The sequence below is a fragment of the Oncorhynchus gorbuscha genome, linkage group LG05 (genome assembly GCF_021184085.1).
Source record: "Oncorhynchus gorbuscha isolate QuinsamMale2020 ecotype Even-year linkage group LG05, OgorEven_v1.0, whole genome shotgun sequence".
Lineage (NCBI taxonomy): Eukaryota > Metazoa > Chordata > Actinopteri > Salmoniformes > Salmonidae > Oncorhynchus > Oncorhynchus gorbuscha.
Window position 1 is genome coordinate 86635219 of NC_060177.1, and position 23918 is coordinate 86659136.

General features: G+C 45.6%; 1 protein-coding gene across 1 annotated transcript in view; it reads left to right on the plus strand.

The window, feature by feature from the left end:
• mamdc2a (MAM domain containing 2a) overlaps window positions 1–23918 on the plus strand; it is a 60749-nt gene that overhangs the window by 13778 nt on the left and 23053 nt on the right. The window contains exons 3-6 of the mRNA XM_046351420.1: window positions 12446–12696; window positions 15809–15893; window positions 16493–16630; window positions 17562–17818. Of these exons, the coding sequence (XP_046207376.1) occupies window positions 12446–12696; window positions 15809–15893; window positions 16493–16630; window positions 17562–17818 (731 nt within the window). The remainder of the gene's footprint in view (window positions 1–12445; window positions 12697–15808; window positions 15894–16492; window positions 16631–17561; window positions 17819–23918) is intronic.

A 23918-nucleotide genomic window follows, 5' to 3' on the forward strand; every position in this document is an offset into this window, starting at 1 on the left:
GGTTATCCCATGGCTTTGTCTCACTATAAACTTAATTAAAGCGTGTTAAGTCACGACCTGTTTATAATGGGATTTGGAGGCATACTCTACATTAGGGTTAGCTTGCTGCTACTAACTCCTATACGACATGCATACATGGGCATCACTCTCCTTAGTCAGTCCATTTTACATACGTACATACATACATACATACAGTTGGATTTCAACAGATGGACTGCAATGTTTTAAAGTTCAGTATAATAGATGAATAGGTTAGGGCCCCAGCATGCAACAGCTCTATAACTGAATTCCCTTTGCTCTTTGAGGTTCATAGGTTGCGCGTGGCTCAGTTGGTATAGCATGTCACTTGCAGCGTCAGGCTTGTGGGTCCGATTCCCATGGAGGACCAGTAGATGTATACACTCCCTACTCTGAAGGAGCTCTGGATAAGAGTTTCTGCTAAATGCTAAAAATGTAAATAGGTTGTCCACATCCAGTGTTGTCTGTGTTGTGTGTTTAAATATGCCCTGCTTATACCTTTAACATGTATCTGGGTAGGAGCGTTGTGCCAGTAACTGAAATGTTGCTGGATCAAATCCCTGAGCTGACAAGATAAAAAATGTGTCCTTCTACCCCTGAGCAAGGCAGTTAACCCACTGTGCCGATGGCATGGATGTCGATTAAGCCCCCCTGCACCACTCTGATTCAGAGATTCTGTTGTACAACTGACTAGGTACCCCCCTTTCAGTTGTACAACTGACTAGGTATCCCCCTTTCTGATGTACAACTGACTAGGTATCCCCCTTTCCTTTCTGTTGTATAACTGACTGGGTATTCCCCTTTCTGTTGTATAACTGACTAGGTATCCCCCTTTCTGTTCTGTTGTATAACTGACTAGGTATCCCCCTTTCTGTTGTACAACTGACTAGGTATCCCCCTTTCCTTTCTGTTGTATAACTGACTAGGTATCCCCTTTCCTTTCTGTTGTATAACTGACTAGGTATCCCCCTTTCTGTTGTATAACTGACTAGGTATCCCCCTTTCTGTTGTACAACTGACTAGGTATCCCCCTTTCTGTTGTTTAACTGACTAGGTATCCCCCTTTCTGTTGTATAACTGACTAGGTATCCCCCTTTCCTTTCTGTTGTATAACTGACTAGGTATCCCCCTTTCTGTTGTATAACTGACTAGGTATCCCCCTTTCTGTTGTACAACTGACTAGGTATCCCCCTTTACTTTCTGTTGTACAACTGACTAGGTATCCCCCTTTCTGTTGTACAACTGACTAGGTATCCCCCTTTCCTTTCTGTTGTATAACTGACTAGGTATCCCCCTTTCTGTTGTACAACTGACTAGGTATCCCCCTTTCCTTTCTGTTGTATAACTGACTAGGTATCCCCCTTTCTGTTGTACAACTGACTAGGTATCCCCTTTCCTTTCTGTTGTATAACTGACTAGGTATCCCCCTTTCTGTTGTACAACTGACTAGGTATCCCCCTTTCTGTTCTGTTGTATAACTGACTAGGTATCCCCCTTTCTGTTGTACAACTGACTAGGTATCCCCTTTCTGTTGTACAACTGACTAGGTATCCCCTTTCTGTTGTATAACTGACTAGGTATCCCCTTTCTGTTGTATAACTGACTAGGTATCCCCTTTCTGTTGTACAACTGACTAGGTATCCCCCTTTCTGTTGTACAACTGACTAGGTATCCCCCTTTCTGTTGTACAACTGACTAGGTATCCCCCTTTCTGTTGTACAACTGACTAGGTATCCCCCTTTCTGTTGTACAACTGACTAGGTATCCCCCTTTCCTTTCTGTTGTATAACTGACTAGGTATCCCCCTTTCTGTTGTATAACTGACTAGGTATCCCCCTTTCTGTTGTACAACTGACTAGGTATCCCCCTTTCCTTTCTGTTGTATAACTGACTAGGTATCCCCCTTTCTGTTGTATAACTGACTAGGTATCCCCCTTTCTGTTTTACAACTGACTAGGTATCCCCCTTTCTGTTCTGTTGTATAACTGACTAGGTATCCCCCTTTCTGTTGTATAACTGACTAGGTATCCCCCTTTCTGTTGTTTAACTGACTAGGTATCCCCCTTTCTGTTGTATAACTGACTAAGTATCCCCTTTCTGTTGTACAACTGACTAGGTATCCCCCTTTCCTTTCTGTTGTATAACTGACTAGGTATCCCCTTTCTGTTGTATAACTGACTAGGTATCCCCCTTTCCTTTCTGTTGTATAACTGACTAGGTATCCCCTTTCTGTTGTATAACTGACTAGGTATCCCCCTTTCCTTTCTGTTGTATAACTGACTAGGTATCCCCCTTTCTGTTGTACAACTGACTAGGTATCCCCCTTTCCTTTCTGTTGTATAACTGACTAGGTATCCCCCTTTCCTTTCTGTTGTATAACTGACTAGGTATCCCCTTTCTGTTGTATAACTGACTAGGTATCCCCCTTTCCTTTCTGTTGTATAACTGACTAGGTATCCCCCTTTCTGTTGTACAACTGACTAGGTATCCCCCTTTCCTTTCTGTTGTATAACTGACTAGGTATCCCCCTTTCTGTTGTATAACTGACTAGGTATCCCCCTTTCTGTTTTACAACTGACTAGGTATCCCCCTTTCTGTTCTGTTGTATAACTGACTAGGTATCCCCCTTTCTGTTGTATAACTGACTAGGTATCCCCTTTCTGTTGTATAACTGACTAGGTATCCCCCTTTCTGTTGTACAACTGACTAGGTATCCCCTTTCCTTTCTGTTGTATAACTGACTAGGTATCCCCCTTTCCTTTCTGTTGTATAACTGACTAGGTATCCCCCTTTCTGTTTGTACAACTGACTAGGTATCCCCTTTCCTTTCTGTTGTATAACTGACTAGGTATCCCCCTTTCTGTTGTATAACTGACTAGGTATCCCCCTTTCCTTTCTGTTGTATAACTGACTAGGTATCCCCCTTTCTGTTGTACAACTGACTAGGTATCCCCTTTCTGTTCTGTTGTATAACTGACTAGGTATCCCCTTTCTGTTGTACAACTGACTAGGTATCCCCTTTCTGTTGTATAACTGACTAGGTATCCCCCTTTCTGTTGTATAACTGACTAGGTATCCCCCTTTCTGTTGTATAACTGACTAAGTATCCCCCTTTCCTTTCTGTTGTATAACTGACTAGGTATCCCCTTTCTGTTGTATAACTGACTAGGTATCCCCCTTTCTGTTGTATAACTGACTAGGTATCCCCCTTTCTGTTGTACAACTGACTAGGTATCCCCCTTTCTGTTGTACAACTGACTAGGTATCCCCCTTTCCTTTCTGTTGTATAACTGACTAGGTATCCCCCTTTCTGTTGTATAACTGACTAGGTATCCCCCTTTCTGTTGTACAACTGACTAGGTATCCCCCTTTCTGTTTTACAACTGACTAGGTATCCCCCTTTCTGTTCTGTTGTATAACTGACTAGGTATCCCCCTTTCTGTTGTATAACTGACTAGGTATCCCCTTTCTGTTGTATAACTGACTAGGTATCCCCCTTTCTGTTGTATAACTGACTAGGTATCCCCCTTTCCTTTCTGTTGTATAACTGACTAGGTATCCCCTTTCTGTTGTATAACTGACTAGGTATCCCCCTTTCCTTTCTGTTGTATAACTGACTAGGTATCCCCCTTTCTGTTGTACAACTGACTAGGTATCCCCCTTTCCTTTCTGTTGTATAACTGACTAGGTATCCCCCTTTCTGTTGTATAACTGACTAAGTATCCCCCTTTCCTTTCTGTTGTATAACTGACTAGGTATCCCCCTTTCTGTTGTACAACTGACTAGGTATCCCCCTTTCCTTTCTGTTGTATAACTGACTAGGTATCCCCCTTTCTGTAGTATAACTGACTAGGTATCCCCCTTTCTGTTTTACAACTGACTAGGTATCCCCCTTTCTGTTCTGTTGTATAACTGACTAGGTATCCCCCTTTCTGTTGTATAACTGACTAGGTATCCCCTTTCTGTTGTATAACTGACTAGGTATCCCCCTTTCTGTTGTATAACTGACTAGGTATCCCCCTTTCCTTTCTGTTGTATAACTGACTAGGTATCCCCCTTTCTGTTGTATAACTGACTAGGTATCCCCCTTTCCTTTCTGTTGTATAACTGACTAGGTATCCCCCTTTCCTTTCTGTTGTATCCCCCTTTCCTTTCTGTTGTATAACTGACTAGGTATCCCCCCCCCTTTCTGTTGTATAACTGACTAGGTATCCCCCCCTTTCTGTTGTATAACTGACTAGGTATCCCCCTTTCCTTTCTGTTGTATAACTGACTAGGTATCCCCCTTTCCTTTCTGTTGTATAACTGACTAGGTATCCCCCTTTCCTTTCTGTTGTATAACTGACTAGGTATCCCCCTTTCTGTTGTATAACTGACTAGGTATCCCCCTTTCTCTTGTATAACTGACTAGGTATCCCCCTTTCCTTTCTGTTGTATAACTGACTAGGTATCCCCCTTTCTGTTGTATAACTGACTAGGTATCCCCCTTTCCTTTCTGTTGTATAACTGACTAGGTATCCCCCTTTCTGTTTGTTATGCAGGTGAATGAGGACCCAAAAGCGACTTGGCGAAAACAGAGTCTTTAATCCAGTAAAGTAAATATTCAATACTCCTAGACAATTCGGAGCGGTAAATAAAGCATAAAGAACAATTCCACTCGTAATGACGAGAACAGACTGGAGACTCGATCATGAACTGCAGGTTGCCTCGGGAAGGCACTTGACCGTAGCAGACTCAGACACCTGCTCACCACACAGCATCTGAGGGAAACACGACACGACAGGGCGATACAAAGACACAGCACGGTGAACAATATACAAGGATCCGACAGGACAGAAACGGAAAACAAGGGGAGAAATAGGGACTCTAATCAGGGGAAAAGATAGGGAACAGGTGTGGGAAGACTAAATGATTGATTAGGGAATAGGAACAGCTGGGAGCAGGAACGGAACGATAGAGAGAAGAGAGAGAGAGAGGGAGAGAGAAAAAGGGGAACGAACCTAAAAAAGACCAGCAGGGGGAAAACGAACAGAAGGAAAAGCAAAATGACAAGACAATCTAAGACAAAACATGACAGTACCCCCACTCACCGAGCGCCTCCTGGCGCACTCGAGGAGGAATCCTGGCGGCAACGGAGGAAATCATCAATCAGTGAACGGTCCAGCACGTCCGAGACGGAACCCAACTCCTCTCCTCAGGACCGTAACCCTCCCAATCCACTAAGTATTGGTGACCCCGTCCCCGAGAACGCATGTCCATGATCCTACGTACCTTGTAAATAGGTGCGCTCTCGACAAGGACGGGAGGGGGGGAGGGAAGACGAACGGGGGTGCGAAGAAAGGCCTTGACACAGGAGACATGGAAGACAGGATGGACGCGACGAAGATGTCGCGGAAGAAGCAGTCGCACAGCGACAGGATTGACGACCTGGGAGACACGGAACGGACCAATGAACCGCGGAGTCAACTTACGAGAGGCTGTCGTAAGAGGAAGGTTGCGAGTGGAAAGCCACACTCTCTGGCCGCAACAATACCTAGGACTCTTAATCCTACGTTTATTGGCGGCTCTCACAGTCTGTGCTCTGTAACGGCAAAGTGCAGACCTCACCCTCCTCCAGGTGCGCTCACAACGTTGGACAAACGCTTGAGCGGAGGGAACGCTGGACTCGGCAAGCTGGGATGAGAACAGAGGAGGCTGGTAACCCAGACTACTCTAAAACGGAGATAACCCGGTAGCAGACGAAGGAAGCGAGTTGTGAGCGTATTCTGCCCAGGGGAGCTGTTCTGCCCAAGACGCAGGGTTTCTGAAAGAAAGGCTGCGTAGTATGCGACCAATCGTCTGATTGGCCCTCTCTGCTTGACCGTTAGACTGGGGATGAAACCCGGAAGAGAGACTGACGGACGCACCAATCAAACGACAGAACTCCCTCCAAAACTGTGACGTGAATTGCGGACCTCTGTCTGAAACGGCGTCTAACGGGAGGCCATGAATTCTGAACACATTCTCGATGATGATTTGTGCCGTCTCCTTAGCGGAAGGAAGTTTAGCGAGGGGAATGAAATGTGCCGCCTTAGAGAACCTATCGACAACCGTAAGAATCACAGTCTTCCCCGCAGACAAAGGCAGACCGGTAATGAAGTCTAGGCGATGTGAGACCATGGTCGAGAAGGAATGGGGAGCGGTCTGAGACGACCGGCAGGAGGAGAGTTACCTGACTTAGTCTGCGCGCAGTCCGAACAAGCAGCCACGAAACGGCGCGTGTCACGCTCCTGAGTCGGCCACCAAAAGCGCTGGCGAATAGAAGCAAGAGTGCCTCGAACACCGGGATGACCAGCTAACTTGGCAGAGTGAGCCCACTGAAGAACAGCCAGACGAGTGGAAACAGGAACGAAAAGAAGGTTACTAGGACAAGCGCGCGGCGACGCAGTGTGCGTGAGTGCTTGCTTAACCTGTCTTTCAATTCCCCAGACTGTCAACCCGACAACACGCCCATAAGGAAGAATCCCCTCGGGATCAGTAGAAGCCACAGAAGAACTAAAAAAGACGGGATAAGGCATCAGGCTTGGTGTTCTTGCTACCCGGACGGTAAGAAATCACAAACTCGAAACGAGCGAAAAACAACGCCCAACGAGCTTGACGAGCATTAAGTCGTTTGGCAGAACGGATGTACTCAAGGTTCTTATGGTCTGTCCAAACGACAAAAGGAACGGTCGCCCCCTCCAACCACTGTCGCCATTCGCCTAGGGCTAAGCGGATGGCGAGCAGTTCGCGGTTACCCACATCATAGTTGCGTTCAGATGGCGACAGGCGATGAGAAAAATAAGCGCAAGGATGAACCTTATCGTCAGACTGGAAGCGCTGGGATAGAATGGCTCCCACGCCTACCTCTGAAGCGTCAACCTCGACAATGAATTGTCTAGTGACGTCAGGAGTAACGAGGATAGGAGTGGACGTAAAACGTTCTTTTAGAAGATCAAAAGCTCCCTGGGCGGAACCGGACCACTTAAAACACGTCTTGACAGAAGTAAGAGCTGTGAGAGGGGCAGCAACTTGACCGAAATTACGAATGAAACGCCGATAGAAATTAGCGAAACCTAGAAAGCGCTGCAACTCGACACGTGACCTTGGAACGGGCCAATCACTGACAGCTTGGACCTTAGCGGAATCCATCTGAATGCCTTCAGCGGAAATAACAGAACCGAGAAAAGTAACGGAGGAGACATGAAAAGAGCACTTCTCAGCCTTCACGTAGAGACAATTCTCTAAAAGGCGCTGGAGAACACGTCGAACGTGCTGAACATGAATCTCGAGTGACGGTGAAAAAATCAGGATATCGTCAAGATAGACAAAAACAAAGATGTTCAGCATGTCTCTCAGAACATCATTAACTAATGCCTGAAAAACAGCTGGCGCATTGGCGAGACCAAACGGCAGAACCCGGTACTCAAAATGCCCTAACGGAGTGTTAAACGCCGTTTTCCACTCGTCCCCCTCTCTGATGCGCACGAGATGGTAAGCGTTACGAAGGTCCAACTTAGTAAAGCACCTGGCTCCCTGCAGAATCTCGAAGGCTGATGACATAAGGGAAGCGGATAATGATTCTTAACCGTTATGTCATTCAGCCCTCGATAATCCACGCAGGGGCGCAGAGTACCGTCCTTTTTCTTAACAAAAAAAAACCCCGCCCCGGCCGGAGAGGAAGAAGGCACTATGGTACCGGCGTCAAGAGACACAGACAAATAATCCTCGAGAGCCTTACGTTCGGGAGCCGACAGAGAGTATAGTCTACCCCGAGGAGGAGTGGTCCCCGGAAGGAGATCAATACTACAATCATACGACCGGTGAGGAGGAAGGGAGTTGGCTCGGGACCGACTGAAGACCGTGCGCAGATCATGATATTCCTCCGGCACTCCTGTCAAATCGCCAGGTTCCTCCTGAGAAGTGGGGACAGAAGAAACGGGAGGGATGGCAGACATTAAACACTTCACATGACAAGAAACGTTCCAGGATAGGATAGAATTACTAGACCAATTAATAGAAGGATTATGACATACTAGCCAGGGATGACCCAAAACAACAGGTGTAAAAGGTGAACGAAAAATCAAAAAAGAAATAGTCTCACTGTGGTTACCAGATACTGTGAGGGTTAAAGGTAGTGTCTCAAATCTGATACTGGGAAGATGACTACCATCTAAGGCGAACATGGGCGTAGGCTTGTCTAACTCTCTGAAAGGAATGTCATGTTTCCGAGCCCATGCTTCGTCCATGAAACAACCCTCAGCCCCAGAGTCTATCAAGGCACTGCATGTAGCACCCAAACCGGTCCAGCGTAGATGGACCGACAAAGTAGTACAGGATCTAGATGGAGAGACCTGAGTAGTAGCGCTCACCAGTAGCCCTCCGCTTACTGATGAGCTCTGGCTTTTACTGGACATGAATTGACAAAATGTCCAGCAAGTCCGCAATAGAGACACAGGCGGTTGGTGATCCTCCGTTCCCTCTCCTTAGTCGAGATGCGAATACCTCCCAGCTGCATGGGCTCAGTCTCTGAGCCAGAGGAGGGAGATGGTTGCGATGCGGAGCAGGGAAACACTGTTGACGCGAGCTCTCTTCCACGAGCCTGGTGACGAAGATCTACCCGTCGTTCTATGCGGATGGCGAGAGCAATCAAAGAGTCCACACTTGAAGGAATCTCCCGGGAGAGAATCTCATCTTTAACCACTGCGTGGAGTCCCTCCAGAAAACGAGCGAGCAGCGCCGGCTCGTTCCAGTCACTAGAGGCAGCAAGAGTGCGAAACTCAATAGAGTAATCCGTTATGGATCGATCACCTTGGCATAGGGAAGCCAGGGCCCTAGAAGCCTCCCTACCAAAAACTGAACGGTCAAAAACCCGAATCATCTCCTCTTTAAAGTTCTGGTAATTGTTAGAGCAATCAGCCCTTGCCTCCCAGATAGCTGTGCCCCACTCTCGAGCCCGGCCAGTAAGGAGTGAAATGACGTAAGCAACCCGAGCTCTCTCTCTAGAGTATGTGTTGGGTTGGAGAGAGAACACAATATCACACTGGGTGAGAAAGGAGCGGCACTCCGTGGGCTGCCCGGAGTAGCAAGGTGGGTTATTAACCCTAGGTTCCGGAGGCTCGGCAGACCAGGAAGTAACAGGTGGCACGAGACGAAGACTCTGGAACTGTCCAGAGAGGTCGGAAACCTGAGCGGCCAGGTTCTCCACGGCATGGCGAGCAGCAGACAATTCCTGCTCGTGTCTGCCGAGCATGGCTCCTTGGATCTCGACGGCAGTGTTACGAGCGTCTGTAGTCGCTGGGTCCATTCTTTGGTCGGATCCTTCTGTTATGCAGGTGAATGAGGACCCAAAAGCGACTTGGCGAAAACAGGGTCTTTAATCCAGTAAAGTAAATATTCAATACTCCTAGACAATTCGGAGCGGTAAATAAAGCATAAAGAACAATTCCACTCGTAATGACGAGAACAGACTGGAGACTCGATCATGAACTGCAGGTTGCCTCGGGAAGGCACTTGACCGTAGCAGACTCAGACACCTGCTCACCACGCAGCATCTGAGGGAAACACGACACGACAGGGCGATACAAAGACACAGCACAGTGAACAATATACAAGGATCCGACAGGACAGAAACGGAAAACAAGGGGAGAAATAGGGACTCTAATCAGGGGAAAAGATAGGGAACAGGTGTGGGAAGACTAAATGATTGATTAGGGGAATAGGAACAGCTGGGAGCAGGAACGGAACGATAGAGAGAAGAGGGAGAGAGAAAAAGGGGAACGAACCTAAAAAGACCAGCAGGGGGAAAACGAACAGAAGGAAAAGCAAAATGACAAGACAATCTAAGACAAAACATGACACTGTTGTACAACTGACTAGGTATCCCCCTTTCTGTTGTACAACTGACTAGGTATCCCCCTTTCTGTTGTACAACTGACTAGGTATCCCCCTTTCTGTTGTACAACTGACTAGGTATCCCCCTTTCCTTTCTGTTGTATAACTGACTAGGTATCCCCCTTTCCTTTGTACCACTTGTATCACATTACAAATGACCTTTCTCACCCTCATATTAAGGAGCTCAGGGCCAGAGGCAGTTTTTCTGCAGAAAATTAGTACTAAATGGATAGTTCACCGAAATGACTAAATTACATATTGGTTTCCTCACCCTGTAAGCAGTCTATTGACAAGGTTTGACAGCAACCCATGCTTTGGTTTAGTTTCCCTAGCACTAGCGTTTTATCATTTGTGGCACAAATCACATCCAAGTCCTGGTAGCGATATTAGCATTTCTCGCTCATCTTGTCCAAATCATCCGAAAGTATCTCAAATGTATTGTGAAGCCCAGCAAAAGTCACTTAGATGAGTCGAACATGATGTGCCAAAATGCTAATATCGGTACCATGATTTGGATGTGATTTGTGCCGCAAATGCAACAAAATCATTGTTTCGATATTACCATTTTTCGTGCATCATGTTCAAGTGACTTTTTAGATACTTTTGTATGAATATTATGTGCTAAAATGGCTAATATTGGGGACCATGATTTTGTGGCATTTGTAGTCCGTAGGTAAGCAGGTCACGTAGGTTATACACATCACGTCCATCACAGCCAGCTCTGGTCAGACAGTCTAGGATGAGACTCCAAGCCAACCAAACAGACGTGTTTATCTTAAAGATTTAGACATTCAATCCATTGATTATTTCCATATTTGAAACTGTTTTATTTAGATGTTAGAATATGACAAACGTTTTGTTTTTAAATGAAAAGTTTTGCGCTGAAACCAAAGATGTTTATTATTCCAAGAGATTCCATCCTTCTGTTATCCAGCTTGAACACTGCAGTGCACAGTGCAATATCTCTTCATTTACTCTTTGGCTTTAACATGTGGAGCTGTTTACAGTCTCGAGGATCACTCTGGGGTCTTTTCTGATGAGACCAGTATAACTCAGTCAGGAGTGTTGATGTTAGGGGAAGGGTCTAAGACTGTGTGCCAAATGACAACCCATTCCCTAATCAATCGTAGTGCACTCTGTAGGGAATAGGGTTTCATCAGGAGTGTTGGTTAGGAGACTGTTTTTGAGACAGGGGAAGAGCTTACCTCAGGAGTGTTGATGTTAGGAGACTGTCTTTGGGACAGGGGAAGAGTCTAACTCAGGAGTGTTGGTGTTATATTAGAGGGTAGCGGGACAGGGGAAGAGCATTGTTTTGGTTACAGGAGAGGGGGAGAGAGAGAGGGGTTGAAATAGGGAGAAGAACAGGGGAAAGGATGGGCTTTGAAAGATGGGCTTTGAAAAAGGGGGGAGGACAGAACAGCGAGGGAGAGAGATGAGCCACATGGTATCTGGAAGGAATCATGTCCACTGTCTGTCTGTCAGAGCATATCGTTTCGTCCAGGTCGTAAAAGTGGACAGAGTAACGGACACCATTATAATAATATACAGCAGACAACAACTGTCTCCATGCCAACTTGGTGTTTATAACAGATTACAGCAGGACCGTACAGCCATCTCCATATTGTTTATCTACAGTTGGCGCTTATTGAACATGTGGCTTGTCTGATCTGCTTCCTCTACAGAGACCAGAAGAATCCAGTCCATACTCATGGTTTATGATGCACAGCCTGCCATTGCTCAATAACGTTTGGGTTTAACCAAGGAGTTGACTCTCCAGCGAGATTTATCTTGTTATCTATTAGCTGTCTTTAAACAGTTTAAAAAAAGAGGATGATTTTTCATCCTAAGCCATGGGATTTGAATCATATCTGTGCTCTCTCTCTCTTTCCTCTCTCCCTCCCTACCACCCACGGTGCAGTGCAGGGGAAAAGGTGACTAAGGGTCATTAAGTTTTTTTTGTTTCCAGACTCTATTGCTTTGGTTTTTGTCAGACCTCCTTTTTCCCTTTGCACAGAGGTTTTTTTTTCTCCCATTGTCCTCCTTGGTTTGGTGACCAACAGTTTAATGTTTTTGACTCCATGTCCTTGATGCTGTATGAGTTTAATGGCTGATTAGATCTGATTAACTCTGATTGAAGTCAGCTTCTTTCATATGCTGATGTCAGGTTTTGGTGTGTTTGTATGGTATTTTTGACTTTTTTGTTTAGACTAGGTGATGCACTGTATAACTACACAACATGACCTCACACACACACACACACACACACACACACACACACACACACACACACACACACACACACACACACACACACACACACACACACACACACACACACACACACACACACACACACACACACACACACACACACCCTCCTCCCCTACATCTTCAGCAGAGTAATATCCCCTTTTGACTCTGTATCAAACCAAAATATTTTGATAATATTAAGTAATGATTTACGACATCAATATCAAGCTACACTATTTATTTATTCCTTTGTCATTCTTCACAGGGCGTTTCATCACGGCAGACTCATCCTTCATCGACGGGAGGGAGAAGGCTGTCCTGGTGAGCCCAGTGTTAGAGCTGCTGGACTGGAGCTGTCTGAGGCTGGTGTACCAGATTACTGGAGACGGCTCCCTGCAGCTGCACCTCAGACCGGACGGAGACAACTTTGACTACACACTGTGGAGCGCAGACAAGCCCTCGGACAGCTGGCTCATCGCAAGCATTGACCTGAGAAACACCTCCAACGCATACCAGGTACCCACGCACGCACGCACACACACGCACACCTAGCAGGTAAGCTTGCAGACTACACCCCAAAACACCCACCCTCTATATTCTGTAACTGGGGTTCAGCCTCTATATTCTAAAAGCTAAGGTAACTGAGCTAAACGACTACCGCCCCGTAGCACTCACTTCCGTCATCATGAAGTGCTTTGAGAGACTAGTCAAGGACCATATCACCTCCACCCTACCTGACACCCTAGACCCACTCCAATTTGCTTACCGCCCAAATAGGTCCACAGACGATGCAATCTCAACCACACTGCACACTGCCCTAACCCACCTGGACAAGAGGAATACCTATGTGAGAATGCTGTTCATCGACTACAGCTCGGCATTCAACACCATAGTACCCTCCAAGCTCGACATCAAGCTCGAGACCCTGGGTCTCGACCCCGCCCTGTGCAACTGGGTACTGGACTTCCTGACGGGCCGCCCCCAGGTGGTGAGGGTAGGCAACAACATCTCCTCCCCGCTGATCCTCAACACGGGGGCCCCACAAGGGTGCGTTCTGAGCCCTCTCCTGTACTCCCTGTTCACCCACGACTGCGTGGCCACGCACGCCTCCAACTCAATCATCAAGTTTGCGGACGACACAACAGTGGTAGGCTTGATTACCAACAACGACGAGACGGCCTACAGGGAGGAGGTGAGGGCCCTCGGAGTGTGGTGTCAGGAAAATAACCTCACACTCAACGTCAACAAAACTAAGGAGATGATTGTGGACTTCAGGAAACAGCAGAGGGAACACCCCCTATCCACATCGATGGAACAGTAGTGGAGAGGGTAGCTAGTTTTAAGTTCCTCGGCATACACATCACAGACAAACTGAATTGGTCCACTCACACTGACAGCGTCGTGAAGAAGGCGCAGCAGCGCCTATTCAACCTCAGGAGGCTGAAGAAATTCGGCTTGTCACCAAAAGCACTCACAAACTTCTACAGATGCACAATCGAGAGCATCCTGGCGGGCTGTATCACCACCTGGTACGGCAACTGCTCCGCCCTCAACCGTAAGGCTCTCCAGAGGGTAGTGAGGACTGCACAACGCATCACCGGGGGCAAACTACCTGCCCTCCAGGACACCTACACCACCCGTTGTTACAGGAAGGCCATAAAGATCATCAAGGACATCAACCACCGAACCACTGCCTGTTCACCCCGCTATCATCCAGAAGGCGAGGTCAGTACAGGTGCATCAAAGCTGGGACCGAGAGACTGAAAAACAGCTTCTATCTCAAGGCCATCAGACTGTTAAACAGCCACCACTAACATTGAGTGGCTGCTGCCAACACACTGTCATTGACACTGACCCAACTCCAGCCATTTTAATAATGGGAATTGATGGGAAATGATGTATATCACTAGCCACTTTAAACAATGCTACCTTATATAATGTTACTTACCCTACATTATTCATCTCATATGCATATGTATATACTGTACTCTACATCATCGACTGCATCCTTATGTAACACATGTATCACTAGCCACTTTAACTATGCCACTTTGTTTACTTTGTCTACACACTCATCTCATATGTATATACTGTACTCGATACCATCTACTGTATGCTGCTCTGTACCATCACTCATTCATATATCCTTATGTACATGTTCCTTATCCCCTTACACTGTGTATAAGACAGTAGTTTTGGAATTGTTAGTTAGATTACTTGTTGGTTATCACTGCATTGTCGGAACTAGAAGCACAAGCATTTCGCTACACTCGCATTAACATCTGCTAACCATGTGTATGTGACAAATAAAATTTGATTTGATTTGATTTATCTGGGGTTCAGCCTCTATATTATATAACTGCAGTTCAGCCTCTATATTAAAAAACTGGGGTTCAGGCTTTATATTATATAGCTGGGGTTCAGGCTTTATATTATATAGCTGGGGTTCAGACTCTAAATTATATAACTGGGGTTCAGACTCTAAATTATATAACTGTGGTTCAGACTATATTCTAATGCTGAGGTTCAGCCTCTATATTCTAATGCTGAGGTTCAGCCTCTATATTCTAATGCTGAGGTTCAGCCTCTATATTCTAATGCTGAGGTTCAGCCTCTATATTCTAATGCTGAGGTTCAGCCTCTATATTCTAATGCTGAGGTTCAGCCTCTATATTCTAATGCTGAGGTTCAGCCTCTATATTCTCTATATTCTAAAGCTGAGGTTCAGCCTCTATATTCTAAAGCTGAGGTTCAGCCTCTATATTCTAAAGCTGAGGTTCAGCCTCTATATTCTAAAGCTGAGGTTCAGCCTCTATATTCTAAAGCTGAGGTTCAGCCTCTATATTCTAAAGCTGAGGTTCAGCCTCTATATTCTAAAGCTGAGGTTCAGCTATATTCTAAAGCTGAGGTTCTATATTCTAAAGCTGAGGTTCAGCCTCTATATTCTAAAGCTGAGGTTCAGCCTCTATATTCTAAAGCTGAGGTTCAGCCTCTATATTCTAAAGCTGAGGTTCAGCCTCTATATTCTAAAGCTGAGGTTCAGCCTCTATATTCTAAAGCTGAGGTTCAGCCTCTATATTCTAAAGCTGAGGTTCAGCCTCTATATTCTAAAGCTGAGGTTCAGCCTCTATATTCTAAAGCTGAGGTTCACACTCTCTATTCTAAAACTGGGTTTCAGCCTCTCTATTCTATAACTGGGTTTCAGCCTCTATATTCTATAACTGGGGTTCATCCTCTATATTCTATAACTGGGGTTCATCCTCTATATTCTATAACTGGGGTTCATCCTCTATATTCTATAACTGGGGTTCAGCCTCTATATTCTATAACTGGGGTTCAGCCTCTATATTCTATAACTGGGATTCAGACTCTATATTCTATAACTGGGGTTCAGCCTCTATATTCTATAACTGGGGTTCAGCCTCTATATTCTATAACTGGGGTTCAGCCTCTATATTCTATAACTGGGATTCAGACTCTATATTCTATAACTGGGATTCAGACTCTATATTCTATAACTGGGATTCAGACTCTATATTCTATAACTGGGGTTCAGACTCTATATTCTATAACAGTATATCCCCTCCCCCTTTTTCTCGTTCTCTTTCGATCTCTCTATTTGTCCTAGCTTTTGCTGGAGGGTCGACCCAGTGAGGAAGCAGGCAACAGTGTGGCGATCTTCGAAATTCACATCGTGCCTGGCTACTGCATAGGTCAGTTCCCAGGGTAGGAGACTGCTAAGACAACTGTTAAGCCTCACAACAGTTCCAAGGGTAGGAGAATGCTAAGACAACTGTTATGCCTCACAACAGTTCTCAGGGTAGGAGAATGCTAAGACAACTGTTATACCTCACAACAGTTCTCAGGGTAGGAGAATGCTAAGACAACTGTTAAGCCTCACAACCTCACAACAGTTCCAAGGGTAGGAGAATGCTAAGACAACTGTTCTCAGGGTAGGAGAATGCTAAGACAACTGTTAAGCCTCACAACAGTTCTCAGGGTAGGAGAATGTTAAGACAACTGTTAAGCCTCACAACAGTTCCAAGGGTAGGAGAATGCTAAGACAACTGTTAAGCCTCACAACAGTTCTCAGGGTAGGAGAATGCTAAGACAACTGTTAAGCCTCACAACAGTTCTCAGGGTAGGAGAATGCTAAGACAACTGTTAAGCCACACAACGTGTGGTTGATGTCTGTTTATGTTTAGAAAACATAATATTGAAGTAAAAAATATGTCTTATACGTGGCATGTGCAGATTTCATGACTTTTATACCAAGAGATATAACGGTTATTGTTGTTGTTGTTGTTGTCAGAGTGTAACTTTGAGGAGCACCACCTGTGTGGCTACAGTAACCACTGGAACCCTAATGTCAACTGGTATGTTGGAGGGAGTCTAGCCAGAGACCCCCAGTCCAACCTGCCTGATGACCACACCATCAACAACCAGAGAGGTACACACACACACACACACACACACACACACACACACACACACACACACACACACACACACACACACACACACACACACACACACACACACACACACACACACACACACACACACACACACACACACACCATGAGCAACCAGAGAGACACACACACACACCATGAGCAACCAGAGAGGTGTACACACACACACACACACACACACACACACACACACACACACACACACACACACACACACACACACACACACACACACACACACACACACACACACACACACACACACACCATGAACAACCATAGAGGTACACACACACCATGAACAACCATAGAGGTACACACACACACACACACACCATGAACAGCCATAGAGGTACACACACACACATGAACAGCCAGAGAGGTACACACACACACACACACACACACCATGAACAGCCATAAGGTACACACACACACCATGAACAACCATAGAGGTACACACACACACACACACACACACCATGAACAGCCATAGAGGTACACACACACACCATGAACAGCCAGAGAGGTACACACACACACACACACACACACCATGAACAGCCATAGAGGTACACACACACACCATGAACAGCCAGAGAGGTACACACACACACCATGAACAACCAGAGAGGTACACACACACACACACACACACACACACACACACACACACACACACACACACACACACACACACACACACACACACACACACACACACACACACACACACACCATGAACAACCAGAGAGATACACACACACAAAGATCACCCCAGGGGCCTGACCTGAGTTCTGTTCATTGGTGTATGTTTACTAGTTTTTGTTCTATACAATACGATAACCCAATATTGCTGTGATGTTTCTACACCTCATCTCTCTCACCTCTCTCACCTCTCTCCAGGTCACTACATGTATGTGGACTCAGTCTATGCCAAGCGGTTCCAGGAAGTGGCCAAGCTGACGTCTCCCATGACGACCACACCGGTGTCAGGCTGCCTGTCATTCTACTACCAGCGGGACCAGGAGAGAGGGAACATCTTCTCAGTGTTCACTAGAGACACGCTGGGACACTACGAGGAGATCTGGAGGCCTGAGGTCTATGCTACAACTTCCTGGAGGCTGGTCAATGTGGATATTAAGGCCCCACACCCCCTGGAGGTCAGTACTGGCCCTACACGCCTTAGAGTTCAAGGGTCAGAGTGCAAGGACAGACAGACAGACAGACACGAGCACGCAGGCAGACACACACACACACACACTAGAGATCTTTGGTCTGTGCAGTATTCTTCCCTGTGGATTCTCTGGACAGATATAAATAGCCAGAAGGGAGAAGGGTGTTATTAATTACTGTTGTCATAGCGCCAGAGACTGAGTTGTGTTCCTTCAAGGGTAGAACACTAGAAAGAAGATCCAGGGAAGAGTTTGTATGACTCTTCTCCTCCTCCTCCTCCTCCCACTTCTCCTCCTCCTAGTCCTCCCCCTTCTCCTCCTCCCAGTCCTCCCACTTCTCCTCCTCCTAGTCCTCCCCCTTCTCTTCTTCCTCTCTCCTCCAACTCCTAGTCCTCCCCCTTCTCCTCCTCCCAGTCCTCCCCTTCTCCTCCTCCTAGTCCTCCCCCTTCTCTTCTTCTCCTCTCCTCCACCTCCTAGTCCTCCCACTTCTCCTCCTCCTCCTCCCAATCCTCCCACTTCTCCTCCTCCTCCTCCTCCTCCTCCCAATCCTCCCACTTCTCCTCCTCCTAGTCCTCCCCCTTCTCTTCTTCTCCTCTCCTCCACCTCCTAGTCCTCCCCCTTCTCCTCCTCCCAGTCCTCCCCTTCTCCTCCTCTTCTTCTCCTCTCCTCCTCACAGTCATCCCGCTTCTCCTCCTCTGCTCCTCCTCTCTTCCTCCTCCCCCTTCTCCTCTCCTCCTAGTCCTCCCTCTCCTTTGCTCCTCCTCTCTTCCTCTTCCCCCTTCTCCTCTCCTCCTCTTCTCTTCCTCCTCCCCCTTCTCAACCACATTTCACACAGACAGCCCTCCCCTTCTCCTCCTCTCCTCCTCCTCCTCCTCTCTTCCTCCTCCCCCTCTCCTCCTCCCCCTCTCATCCTCCTCCCCTTCTCAACCACATTTCACACAGACAGCCCTCCCCCTTCTCCTCCTCTCTTCCTCCTCCCCCTTCTCCTCCTCCTCCTCTCATCCTGCTCCCCCTTCTCAACCACATTTCACACAGACAGCCCTCCCCCTTCTCCTCCTCTCTTCCTCCTCCCCCTTCTCCTCCTCCTCCTCTATTCCTCCTTCCCCTTCTCAACCACATTTCACACAGACAGCCCTTCCCCTTCACCTCCTCTCCTATGAATCTCTTGTTGGAAGAGAATAGATTGAAAAGACAGGAAATGTTTGGTCTCGATCTCTGTTGCTGCTGTAATGTTATAATGTATCTTATAGCATCTTATAGCAGACTGGTGACTTCTTGTCAGATTTTGTTGTAAAGTGAATTCTGTGCATTCTGAAAGTATTCAGACCCCTTGACTTTTTCCATATCAATCTACACACAATACCCCACAATGTAAAAGCAAAAACAGGTTTTTAGAAATGTATGTAAAAAAAAAATATATATATATATATATATATATATATATATATATATATATATATATTACATTTACATAGAATCTTAACTCCGTACTTTGTTGAAGCACCTTTGGCAGCAATTAAAGCATCACAGCTTCTTGGGTTTGATGTTACAAGCTTGGCACAACTGTATTTGGGGAGTTGAGATCCTCTCAAGCTCTGTCAGGTTGGATGGGGAGCGTTGCTGCACAGCTATTTTCAGGTCTCTCCAGAGATGTTTGATGGGGTTCAAATCCAGGCTCTGGCTGGGCCACTGAAAGACATTCAGAGACTTGTCCCGTAGCCACTCCTGCTTTGTCTTGGCTGTGTGCTTAGGATCGTTGTCGTGTTGGAAGGTCAAGATGACGCCAGATGACGCCAGAGGGGAGGGCTACCGTCTTATTGGCTCTTATCCAACGTGCTATTTTGTTTGTTTTTTCACTTTGTTCGTAACTTGTTTTGTAAATAGTGTTGCTGCTACGGTCTCTTATGACCGAAAAGAGCTTCTGGACATCAGAACTGTGATTACTCACCTCAGATTAGAAGAACAGGTTTTCTTCAATGAGTCGGAGAGGAGGGAGATACTACAGACACCCGACCAGGCCCAGATCCCCATCAATCGACTGGAGAAGGACATTGAGATTTTGCGGGGAAAGATCAGGGTGCCTTGTGAGGATCAGGGGACGAGTGGCTAATCTGCATCTGCCTTCCGTAGTGCTAGCTGATGTTCAATCTCTGGGAAATAAATGGGATAAACTGAAAGCAAGTATATCCTAAAAATGGGACATTAAACACAGTAATATCTTATGTGTCACCTAGTCGTGGCTGAACCACGACATTAAGAACATACAGCTGGCAGGTTATACACTCTATCGGCAGGATAGAACAGCAGCCTCTGGTAAAGACACATGGCATTGACCTATGCATATACAGTTGAAGTTGGAAGTTTACATACACCTTAGCCAAATACATTTAAACTCCGTTTTTCACAATTCCTGACATTTAATCCTAGGAAACATTCCCTGTCTTAGGTCAGTTAGTATCACAAATGTGATTAAGAATGTGAAATGTCAGAGTAATAGTAGAGAGTGATTTATTTAAGCTTTTATTTCTTTCACCACATTCCCAGTGGGTCAGAAGTTTACATACACTCAATTAGTATTTGGTAGCATTGCCTTTAATTTGTTTAACTTGGGTCAACATTTTGGGTCAACCTTCCACAAGCTTCCCACAATAAGTTGGGTGAGTTTTGGCCCATTCCTCCTGACAGAGCTGGTGTAACTGAGTCAGGATTGTAAGGCCTCCATGCTCGCACATACTTTTTCAGTTCTGGCCACAACTTTTATATGGGATTGAGTTCAGGGCTTTGTGATGGCCACTCCAATACCTTGACTTTGTTGTCCTTAAGCCATTTTGCCACAACTTTGGAAGTATGCTTGGGGTCATTGTCCATTTGGAAGACCCATTTGCGACCAAGCTTTAACTTCCTGACTGATTTCTTAAGATGTTGCTTCAATATATCCACATTTGTTTCCTTCCTCACAATGTCATCTATTTTGTGAAGTGCACCTGTCCCTCCTGCAGCAAAGCACCCCCAAAACATGATGCTGCCACCCCTGTGCTTCACGGTTGGGATGGTGCTCTTCGGCTTGCAAGCCTCCCCCTTTTTCCTCCAAACATAACAATGATCATTATGGCCAAACAGTTTGGACAAATGTCCAGAGGACATTTGTCCAAAAATACGATCTTTGTCCCCATGTGCAGTTGCAAACCGTAGTCTGGCTTTTTTAAGGCGGTTTTGGAGCAGTGGCTTCTTTCTTGCTGAGTGGTCTTTCAGGTTATACCGATATAGGACTCGTTTTACTGTGGATATAGATACTTTTGTACCTGTTTCCTCCAGCATCTTCACAAGGTCCTTTGCTGTTGTTCTGTGATTGATTTGCACTTTTCGCACCAAGGTACATTCATCTCTAGGAAACAGAACGCATCTCTTTCCTGAGCGGTATGACGGCTGCGTGGTCCCATGGGGTTTATACTTGCGTACTATTGTTTGTACAGATGAACGTGGTACCTTCAGGTGTTTGGCAATTGCTCCCAAGGATGAACCAGACTTGTGGAGGTTTTTTTCTGAGGTCTTGGCTGATTTCTTTAGATTTTCCCATGATGTCACACACAGAGGCACTAATTTTGAAGGTAATCCTTGAAATACATCCACAGGTACACCTCCAATTGACTCAAAATGATCTCTATTAACCTGTCAGAAGCTTCTAAAGCCATGGCATCGTTTTCTAGAATTTTCCAAGCTGTTTAAAGGCAGTCAACTTAGTGTATGTAAACTTCTGACTCACTGGAATTGTGATACAGTGAGTTATAATTGAAATAATCTGTCTGTAAACAATTGTTTGAAAAATTACTTCTGTCATGCACAAAGTATATGTCCTAACCGACTTGTTAACAAGAAATGTGTGGAGTGTTTGTAAAACGAGTTTGAATGACTCCAACCTAAGTGTACGTAACTTCTGACTTTAACTATATGTAAACAACAGCTGGTGCACGATTTCTAAGGAAGTCTCAATGTTTTGCTCCCCAGAGTACCTCATGATAAGCTGTAGACCACACTATCTACCTAGAGTGTTTTCATTTGTATTTTTTGTAGATGTTGACATACCACCACAGACCGATGCTGGCACTAAAACCGCACTCAATGAGCTGTATACAAGAAATCGTTCATCCAGAGGCAGCGCTCCTAGTGGTCGGGAATTTAATGCAGGGAAAGTAAAATCAGTTTTATCTCATTTCTATCAGCACGTTAAATGTGCAACCAGAGGGAAAAACATTCTAACCCACCATTACTCCACACACAGAGACACTTACAAAGCTCTCTCACTCGCCTTCCATTTGGCAAATCTGACCATAATTCTATCCTCTTGATTCCTGCTTACAAGCAAAAATTAAAGCAGGATTCACCAATGACATGTTCTATAAAAAAGTGCTCAAATGAAGCAGATGCTAAACTACATGAGTGTTTAGCTAGCACGGACTGGAATATGTTCTGGGATTCTTCCGATGCCATTACACCACATCAGTCACTGGCTTTATCAATAAGTGCATCGAGGAAGTCGTCCCCACAGTGACTGAACGTACCTACCCCAAACAGAAGCCATGGACTACAGGCAGCATTCGCGCACTGAACTAAAGGGTAGAGCTGCTGCTTTCAAGGAGCGGGACTCTAACCCGGAAACTTATAAGAAATATCGCTATGCCCTCCGACGAACCATCAAACAGGCAAAGCGTCAATACAGGACTAAGATCGAATCGTACTATACCGGCTCCGATGCTCGTCAAATGTGACAGGGCTTGCAAACTATGACAGACTACGAAGGGAAGCACAGCCGCGAGCTAAGCACAGCCGCGAGCTGCCCAGTGACACAAGCCTACCAGACGAGCTAAATAACTTCAATGCTCGGCTTCGAGGCAAGTAACACTGAAACATGCATGAGAGCATCAGCTGTTCCGGACGACTGTGTGATCACGCTCTCCACAGTCGATGTGAGTAAGAACTTTAAACAGGTCAACATTCACAAGGCCGCAGGGCTAGACGGATTACCAGGACGTGTACTCCGAGCATGTGCTGACAAACTGGCAAGTGTCTTCACTGACATTTTCAACCTCTCCCTGTCTGAGTCTGTAATACGAACATGTTTCAAGCAGACCACCATAGTCCCTGTGCCCAAGAAAACGAAGGTAACCTGCTGTCGTGCCTTTGCTATCATTAACTGAAGACTTACAGTTTTACGCGATTAGACTGATTAATCAGGTAACTGTAATTACTAGGAAGTCGGGGCACCAAGGAAAAATATTCAGATTACAAAGTTATCATTTCCTAAAATAACTTTTCAGATATTTTATCTGATCAATTAGTCTTCAAAATAATGAATTATTTACTTTACCTCACGTTAGTCTCATTCCAAACGTCGTAAATTGTTGGTTATCTGCACGAACCTCGTCTTCACAATGAGTCATCCATACATCAATTTTCTTAAATCATTTATTTATTACTAACTAAGTAATTCACAGAAATGCATAAACAAACAAACAAGGTAAATGTGGTTACAAGAAATGATAGTGACATTCATTAGTTTCGTTATAAAATGGATGTTTCAGCAGTTGTCGTTCTTTGCATTCAATGATACCGAATTCCTAGCTGCAGACTAGTAATTAATATCAAAGACTTGTTCTTATTCTGTCGGTATCGATAGTCTAAGAGTTTAACCACGTGGTATGGTTAAAATATTCAGCAATGGGATACAACCTTTGTACTCTCCTAATGGAGAAAAACATGGTCTGCAACCTTTAGCCATCTCGTAATTGAGATAAGCTCGGTCTGCTGATCGAAAACCCGAGTGGGGGTTTTATTCGGGAGGGCCGAAAAAGGGCTGTCCCAGGAGGTCTGACCCTAACTGGGCTCAGGGGCGGTCCTCTGATTTAGTTCAAATCAAAAGGGAATTGTATTTTTCTTCATTAAACAGTCCAAAATCATATTACACAATTATACAAACAGTATCATACTCACTCATCATCTTATACAACAATTCAATGTAAACCTCATATCTGAGGCTATTATAAACAGCGTTATGGTAATGTGGCCACACCGTCTCCCATGAACTTCCCAA